Genomic DNA, 9657 nt, shown 5'->3' on the forward strand with positions numbered 1-9657 from the left:
TCACTGAGATTAGACTACACACAGGTGGACTCTTTTAGTCATTAGCAACCATCAAGCAATTTTTGAAGGCAATCTGTTGCATTCACAAAAAAAAAAATAATAAAAAAAAAATTATTCAAATCTATTTTTATTTCTATTTCACAATTATATATCATTTCGGCTCTTTCATGTTTCATACATGATCTGGTTTAGACACATCTGTATGTAGCTGTATTGTGGCAAAATGTGGAAAAGTGTAAAGGGTTTAATAATTTGGCATTCCAGTGAATCCATCTTTGTTTTGTTTTTCTTTCTTCATTTCTCAGACATTTTACTACCAGCTTTTGTCAAATTTTCCCCCCCAAACTCAAGCTTAACCTGGGTGCTTCAGAATGAATTTTAAACCAATCCCCCGGTCGATGCAAGTAGGACACTAATACTTTATTTGCAGTATAAAACACTTTTTTTAGACTGTGTGTATGTATTATTGAACATTTTTTTCAGTTCCTCAGTTCATAGAAGTTTTCTATACAAGAATCTGCCTATTAAAAAAATCAAAGCAAATATTAAGGAATAAAACAGAAGTTATACGAATAATACGAGCCAAACCTTAATATGTTTTTGCCTGTTTTCATTTGTAAAAAAGGTGATCTTTGGACAACAATCCTTGGATCTCTAGAAATCAATGCAATTCTGTGTTGGCAGTGTAACTGCACACTAGACCACCACCTGGCACAGCCATTTCTTTTTTTGGTGGTTATAATTTAATGTGGAACCAGAACAAGGGTTGAGTACTGAATAAAATTAAAACAACTATTTGAATCTGATTTTTAAGATTAAGAATCTATTATTTTTGATCAAGTTCAAATTTAAATGGGATTACTGGTATTAAAATGTGAATAAATGGCTGTATAGTTAAAAACATACCCCTTAGATTAATGTAGATGAAACTATGGCTGGGTCGTTTGAATCAAAACAAAACAACTTTTTTCTTTTGGTTTTTGGTTCTCACCAGCCGGGGCCTGCTGGGACATGCTGTTGGTTCCATAGAGTGACAGAATGGAGTCCTTGGACAGTGGCTTCTTAGCTCCGTCCTCAGCTTTATTGGAGCTACTGCTGTCGCTGAACAGGTTCAGGTCAGCCTGTCCTGAAGCTGAGCTGGCTCCGCCTCCCCCTGCAGCTGCAGCCGGAGCCTGTGTCGGAGTGCTCGCTGAGGTACTGGAGCTCCCCTGGAAAGAGGGGAAAATATGCTATTAAACAACCATATATTTTGTTTGTTGTTATTCATCCAAAGAAACACATCTCCTAATAATTAATTTTCCATTTAAATGTATATTTGTTAATTTGGTTTTCAATATTGCTACCAAGTATCAGGGTTCTCACTAGGATTTGTGCTGACAGGGCAAGAGGACGTGTTCACCTGCTTGCTTGCACTCAGGGTGACACCGAGTAGAGTGTGAAAGCCGTGGGATTCACTTTTTCATAGCACTTTTCTAAGGTTTATATGCAAATAAGAAGGTAGATGTTTTTAAAGACTGTGCTATCTAGCATTCTCATTAAAATCCAGCCCACTGACCTAATTGTAGCAGCATTTCGAACACTTTCAGCATCAGCAGCGGGTTTTTTTTTGTTGTTGTTGTTTTTTTTATCTTTATCAAAATTACCCACAAAATTCTTGGTTTCAAAGCTTACCACAGCTTTATAGCACTTGTATGCTGTTTTGTCAGTGGTGGTTATAAAAAAAAAAAAAAATATGTTAGTCACTGCATGTCTTTTAAAAAAAAATGTGAAGTTGTTTTATCCTTTGGTTGAACTTAAAAGCGAGCCATATCTCATTAACACAATATTGTCCCTAATAGGGGTGTCCTGATACAACTTTTAGCACTCAAAACATTCTGCTTTTATTACTAATTTTGTACCGTACAATGATAAGTGATAATACTAAGACAAAGAACAATTGTCCGCATTATTAGTTAACAGAATAACTGACTCATGTCATATTATCCAAGGAGTTGCAGAACCTTTAAACAGAAGTATCAGTATGACAATATTGGAGATTTTAGATGAAGGCCGATATAGCCTTTTGGCTAATATTGAATCTATATCTGATACTAATATCGGATCGGGACAACCCCAGTCCTATAAAAGACATGGTGTTAAGATTGGAAGAGTTTATAGCAAATTTTTAAATGGTTTATCTAAACTAGAATTAAGATGGTGACTGTTTAAAAAAAAGGAGATAGATTATTAATAAAAGTGCTCTATAACTGTTTAATGAATAGTTATATTCTGCTCTTTAGAGTCAAAAACCTTCTTCAATATCATGTACCCTGTGATGTCAATGGACACCATTTTTCATTTTTTCACCTACACCTTTTATTCACTCCAACGGTCTGCTGCTTTCATGCCTGAATCAGGCGAGGAGTGTTTCTTTACCTGAGAAAACTGAGCTGCAGATGTGGATGATGGCAGAGGGTTGGACACCATGGGGCCAAATATATCCAGGTCATTGTTCTGGTTTGTGCTTGTGCTGCCATTGTTAGCCGATGCAGCGGCGGCAGGCGTGTCTGTGACGGAAAGGTGAACAAACTGGTTCAACAGGAGGAACAAAGCCTCACATAAAGAGAAATAACCTTTAACATATCTCACCAAAACTAATTTACTTAAATCTAGTCTACCAACTTAATTAAAAATATGTCACTGTGTATCAGCCTCAGACTGAGAAAGAACCAACCATTAGATATACATTAGATATCAGCTAGTCAATGGTTTACCACAAGCAGGAGGCATAAGAAAACAGACTCAAAATGAAGAATAAAGCCACTTTCTGAGTGACGCTGAGGCATCGGTCTGTGAGCGACTGTAATACAGAGCAGGATTGGGGGCTTATTGAGGCAACTCAAGGTTCAGGGATTTTCAGTATGATGAAGCAGGTTCATTGGTCCAGCCCACGTAACCATGGTTACGTGGGCTGGAACCCTAACCTGATTCCCAGCAGGTTTTGTTTGCAGATAGGTTTAGGAGATTGGCACACATAGCAAGGTCAGCCTCCAACCAATCAGTGCAGTTAAAAAATGAGAAGCAAAAGATAACTCTGCTATGTGTACCAAGGATGTGTCAGCTAGAAGTATTGGTTTTATAATCACAACTAAAATGTAAAAACCTGACTTAAAGCTTCAGCTCATGCTAATCCAACAGTTTCAATAATTTTCTTCTGATGGGGCAGAGAAAGAATTGAAGTCACAGGGAGGGTCTCAGGTTGTAAGCACAGCCTCTCCCCCACCTGTTGCTGCCCTGCACCAGTCAGCAGGCCGAAAGGAGGCTACTAATGCTATGTAAAACGTATGTAAATATTTCATTTTAAAATGTATTATTTAGGAAACTAATGGGACATCAGGACTATATATTATTAATCTAATGATGTTACACATCTACAGTTGGAGCTCTTGCAAATACTGAATTTAAAAATGTAATACATTTCCTAAATGATTGATATTTTTTAGCCATGCTCTATAGTTTTTCATTGAATTTTAAAAAATTTGACTATTTGCACAACGTTTTTACTTTTTTTTTATCATAAAACCCCTTGTTAGGGCTGGATAATTTGGCAGTGTGGTAAAAACAAAGCCTTTCCTGATTTTTTTTTTATTAATGAACAAACATGTGATCTGATAAAATTAGGACTTTAAAGAAAAAAAAAAAAAAAACTATTAAACTGGACAAAACTTGAGTCTGGTAATCGTCGCCACTCAAATCTAAACTGGTATTGTAAAAACTCTTAATTTCGCTGAGGAATTTCAATCTCTTGAATGTGATGCCTCAAGTTAAAGGCATCAGCTGTGCACTAACTGGTTTAAATCTTTTTTTTCCCCCAGCTTTTATTGCTATGATTACACTGTTACAAGTACAGAGCAACAAAATGAACTCTCTGCCTTTAACCCATCCCCTTTGGGAGCAGTGGGCTGCCATTGTGCGAAGCACAGGGAGCAGCGTGGGGTTCAGGGTCTTTGCTCAGGGACCCATAGTGGCGGTCTGTGGGAGTGGGGCTTGAACTCAGAACCACTGGATTCCAAGCGCAATGCCCTAACCACTAGGCCGCTACTCCCCACAGATCTTTGATGTCTGTTTGGTGATATTAAGATGTGAGTTTCACCCTTTAATTCTCAGCCGCATGTCTCAAATCACAACTGCTGAGATATCAACCGAGTCCATTGAGTGTTTTGTTCAATAATGACATGTTTAAGTGACCTAGGCAAATCTCAGCCTTGCTGGTGTCTGAACAATAACACAGCTGCACAGCTTTGGGAAAATATGACCCTGTAAACCTGTTCAACACGGCAATGGTGATATCAGTTTCAACAAACAAGGGCTACAGATTATATAGTTATTATGCAATATAATAGTAACAATTTCAATATTATTTGTATTATTCATTTACACTATTTTAAGCCAGAAATATATTTGATTATAACTGCTGTGTAATGCAGCAAAAACAGTCATAGGAGGGGGGCGATCCGAGTTCTTGGTAATGCACTTAAAATGTTGTTTTTACATAAAACCAGGTTCTAAGGAGGAAATGACATATTTATATTCTCACAGCAGCTGGATAAGCTTCATACAGCTGATGCACATCATCAATCATCAGTTACAATTTTTAGCTAAAAATACGTATATATTTTTAAACTATTGCTCATATAATGAGACGTTCACAAACATGGTTATCATGCAGACCTACAGCAAATCCAGGTTTTCCTCATCATTCTCTTTTTCTCCTATCCCTACTATTTAAACACCATTCTTTGTGAACTTTAGCATCTATAAATGTTTTGGCAAGCAGAGTGCTTGTGAGCAAAGCCTATTATGCAACAGCTACCAAATGTTGGTTTAAAGTACACTTTTGCTTCTGCAGTGCTGTACATACTGCATTAACACTACAGTGGTTTGTGCATGTCTGCATATTCTGCAGCTCAAATTAACAACTTATTACTGTTGACTTTGTGATGAGCTTATTTATGCCAATAAATGAGATCTGATCTGTAATGATGGATGATAAATTTTAGGACTAAATATTCAGGGTTTACTTTGTCTAGTTGTACACAACTCAGCTATGATACATTAGTAAATAATTTGTGCAACCAGAGCCATAAAGGTGTCAGATCCAACTGCTCCAATGCGATTGGTCCCCTTATTTCAGCTATACACTATTTGCATATTTATGCACATTCAAAAAAGAAAAAATATGTTTTCCATCAAATAACCAATGCTTTATCATTCCTCGAAATGTTAAACCTCGAAAAAGAAACCACACTTTTTGAATCTACTGATTTATAATGACCTCTGGTTGTGTCTTATTCTACAAAGAGTAACCAGGTCGCTGTAAGCATTCTGTCCAGCTTTTAACTGCATTTAAAACTGAGCTGCAGAGTCTGGAGCTCTAAACATGTATCAGGTCTTTTAATCGAAACGAGAAGTTAGAGGTCTGCTGTCAGCAACTGAAGTGCTTCCTCTTCTGAACACAAACATGCAGTGGTTTCTGGTGTGAAGCAATAGGAAGAACATTCGGGCTGGAAGTTAAAACCCGTCGCTGCATCGCGAGAGGAATCAGCATATATCAGTTTAATGCAAATCATGGTGGCAAAAGCCACTTAGTTGTTCTGATCGCTGCCTTTCATGAAGCCCTGTCAGATGAAGCCTTCTCTTTGACTCACTGGCTTGATCAAACAAGTGAAAAAATAAAACTACCAGAGGCCGAAACAAACATCCTTATCAGTTGTACCTGTGAGCAAAAAACACTCCTTTAGCTGTTTAACCACATTTTCCACAGGTTTATGATAATAAAAATGGTAATAAACATAAAAAATTTCATTTTTTAAAACTTTTATTTTCATATAATATATTTAAATGTTAATATTGTTCACTCACCAAGGCCTAGCAGGTTCACAGGAGGCTCTGCAGTTTTTGCAGGACTGATCCGGGGTGCAGGCCTGGGCTCTTCACTCTAAATGAAGAATAGTTTTGGAGGCAAAAATTTTAAAAAGAGAAACACAGGAAAACAACTTCAACGGATCCCTTTAAGCCTTAATTTATGCATGTAAAAGACTAACCTTAGTGTAAGAGGACACCTTGTTCCCTCTGTCTGGCTCCTTGTCTTTCTTACTATCCTTTGGCTGACAACACAAACACCAAAAACATTAAACTGATACCAGTCTGATTACACAGACGTAATAAACAACATTTAGGAAAAATGTTACTATGAAGACTTGGTGACCCCCTAGATGTCACTCCTCTGTGCTTTTTTATTTTGTTGCATTATATATAATACATCAGGGAAACATAAGGTCATTGGTGAATTAAAAAAATTGGCCAGTGTTCTTGCAGCAAAGATGATCTTTTTGTAGAGAATTATCGAAGTCGTGTTTTCATTTGAATTCAAGTGCATGCATGAGTTCTCTCAAGGAACCCCCAGATCAAAAACACGACCGTTGATTTGCGTCTCCAACTTGCTGATAGGTGGGTGTTAATGCTTCTGTGTTGCGCTGTTATTGCCGGGTGACCTGTTCTATGATACCCCTCCTTTTACAAAAAGATAGACAGCAATCCCCCCCGGTTACATGGGCAGGAGGGTTTTCCATACATCTCTAACCAGGGGTGCCAATACTTAATGGATGTTCAATACATACACTGCTCCTATCGATCCCATTCTTGTTATAGTACTTCTTCTTTTCATATTTATCCCTGATGAAGAATTCGACTGCTCTGAGGGCAGAGTTAAGAGGGAAACTCAGCAGTAAAGATGTAAAAATATAAGCAGAGAATGGGATTATCAGGTCTGTGAGTCAGCTGACAGCGAAGGATACTGGTCTGTCTGAGGTCTTCTGAAGCTGTCTGGAAGGTTGGCTTCATAGAGCCGCCTGGCCTTGGTGTTACCCATGTCCTGTATACTCTGAAAATAAAAGAAAAAAGTTAGGTGAATGGGTGTAAACTCAGCAATCTAAAATACTCTTTTAGACCCTGCTTCAAAATGAGATTAGTGATCCAACATAGGGCTGAACGACTTTGCCAAAAATAAAAATTGAGATCAATATTGCGATTTTATGCCGATTTTCCTTTGCACTAACCACAATTGTGTACATGCTTTACAACAGGTTTTAGGATTTTTCATGACATTCAAAGCTTGTTTGACCAGAGTCCATTGCTGCAAGAATTAACTGTAATATTTGTATAGAAAAAGTGCAAATCTCTGCTAACCGTCATGAGCTTGCTGCATCACTCTCTTCCCCGTATTGTTGCAAACCCCCTTTAGTCTTAATCTAAACTACCACCTAAAAAGCTGGAATTTGAGGTTTAGCTACTTATACTATATTAAATGTAATGTGACCAACAGTGAGAGCCTCTGCAATCTGAAAATTGTGTTTTGTTAAATTCTGATTATGTTGCATATGCAATAAATTGCCCAGGCCCAAACAAATAATCACGGAAACATTGGAAGCAGAGCCTGTCCTATAAAACAGAAGCAAGGAAGCATTTCTCCAACATGTCTGAATATACAAGCAAGGTTTTGCATTTAGTTTGTTTGAATAGCAAAGCTTTGGGACTTTTCTCCAAACAGGTCTATGTTAAAACCCGAGGTTGGTGGTGTCAAACTTTAACCACATCCCTTCATACTTGTTTCTCCAAAAATAAAGTTATAAAACGTAACTTAAATACACAATATAAAGTATTTTAATTATAAACTGTAAAACTACTCAGGACCTGATTTTTCAAAAAAGACATTAATGTCACCGTTACTTTCAGGATGATAGGGACTTGTTTTGTTTGAGCAAATTATAGTGTACTTTGTTGACAAAGGGTTATAATAGTTTTGGAAGGAAATTCTTATATACTATCAAATTTCAGCTTCTCTTCAGTTCACTGATTCTTTTGCTACTTTCATTTCTGTGTGTCTCATATGATACAACGAAGAACAAAAGCTGTGCTGCTGATGCGTCAGATTTATATGCTCCAATAAAAGGGCAGAACGTTGTAATTTTTTAAAAGTCAGAGTCAATAATAAGTGCTGGTAGTTCACATTTCTGACAGATTATTTCTTGTATTTTTCCGATAGGAAATATAATTTCTTTAATTTTGTTTTTTTCTGCTTTTGAATGGGGATTAAATGATAAATTAAATGATTAAGCTGAAATCTGCCGACTGAAACAACAGCTTCTTTCTCCTATGTGATTCTTAAAACCGGATGGTAGGCTGAAAATAAAATATCCATCCATTTTCCATCAAGCTTATCCCAAGCGGGGTCATAATAACTGACAGCACTCTGGTGATCAGCTGGCTGAAAGAGGCTAACACTTAAAAGAATGATACGCTTAGCAATTTGTTAATATCTCTCTTAACAAATAAAAAAAAAAAAAACGGCAGTGAAACGAACAGAAACTAAAAGGTCACGGACCCTCGCTCTTATTAAGGTTAGTGAGCTACAGGCAGCAGAGTGACTAAGCAAATAAAGCAACTGATCATAGAGTTATTAAAACTATTTGCCACGTGTTATAATTGAGCAGTATAATGAAAAGTATTTTAAAACTGCTATTAAAAATGGTGCTTTGAAATCACAGATCCTCTGTGTATCAAAACAAAAACAGCAATCATTTTAAAAACCGCATTATTGCTGTAACTAATATGTCTATCATTTTAAGTAGCACTGTTGTATCGCCAATCTTTTTAAAAGCAAGTCAAAGATGCTACACATTTCGATTTAAAACTTTTCAATTAATACCATAAACTCTTTTTTCTTAAGGGTATCATACTGTTACGCTGTCATGCAAGTCCAAGCCTTGTGTAATCATGGTCTTGTCAAGACACAATCATTATTTTGTTCTGTTGTTGTTGTTTTTTTGTTTATTGTTTAAAAGATGTATATTTAATCCAAGCAAACTCTAACACGTGGCTTTACTGGCAGCATGTTAAAGCATTTAAATGTTTTTTCTCCTATACATAATTTACATTTGGATGTCAATGCTTACTAATGTTATCCAGAAACCAAAACAGGCTTCATACTATTTTGTTATCACAGCTCTGATAGTTACCCAGGATGCAGCTTATAAGGCAGACAGGGATTCAGAACCATTGAGCTTGTTTCTGTTGTTTTCTGCTTCAGCCTTTTTATTGTTGTTCACACAAACTGATCTGATGCAAGCTTCATTCGCTCATGCACAGTCTGGATTCCAAAAAAAGCTGAGAGTTCAGTTAAGCTTGATTTGAAAAAGAATGCATTAATAGGTAAAAGGATAAATATTTGGAGTTTTTAAGAGTGAAAATACCACATCTATCAAAATATTACTTTTTGGTTTATCAAAAGTACAATCATCTAACATTCATGTACATTTTCAGTTTTTATGACGCAGTTTTTTGTTTTATTTTTTATTTAAGGACAATGCAGGGGTTTTTTTTGGAGGTTTTTTGGGGGGGCTGATTCTTAAGGATGATATTGCTTTTTCTTCCCTCATTTATATAACACTTACACAATAACACTGACACAATAACACATATTACACGTCTCAAACAAAACAATGAAAGATTCACCAACAGGTAAAACAAAACATTAAAAATAGAGAGCCAATGCACTTCATGGGATTTCAGAGAATGGCTGCAGAATGTACTAATGAATCGGTGAATTCATACATATAT

General features: G+C 36.5%; 1 protein-coding gene across 1 annotated transcript in view; it reads right to left on the reverse strand.

The window, feature by feature from the left end:
- The window catches only part of LOC107090780 (stromal membrane-associated protein 1-like), a 14382-nt gene that overhangs the window by 3010 nt on the left and 1715 nt on the right, over positions 1-9657 (reverse strand). The window contains exons 3-8 of the mRNA XM_015384352.1: positions 6837-6922; positions 6660-6735; positions 6084-6146; positions 5902-5977; positions 2416-2546; positions 992-1208 (exon numbers count right to left, since the gene is read on the reverse strand). Coding sequence (XP_015239838.1) covers positions 992-1208; positions 2416-2546; positions 5902-5977; positions 6084-6146; positions 6660-6735; positions 6837-6922 — 649 coding nt within the window. The remainder of the gene's footprint in view (positions 1-991; positions 1209-2415; positions 2547-5901; positions 5978-6083; positions 6147-6659; positions 6736-6836; positions 6923-9657) is intronic.

The sequence above is a fragment of the Cyprinodon variegatus genome, unplaced genomic scaffold (genome assembly GCF_000732505.1).
Source record: "Cyprinodon variegatus isolate N-32 unplaced genomic scaffold, C_variegatus-1.0 Scaffold310, whole genome shotgun sequence".
NCBI classification, from domain to species: Eukaryota; Metazoa; Chordata; class Actinopteri; order Cyprinodontiformes; family Cyprinodontidae; genus Cyprinodon; species Cyprinodon variegatus.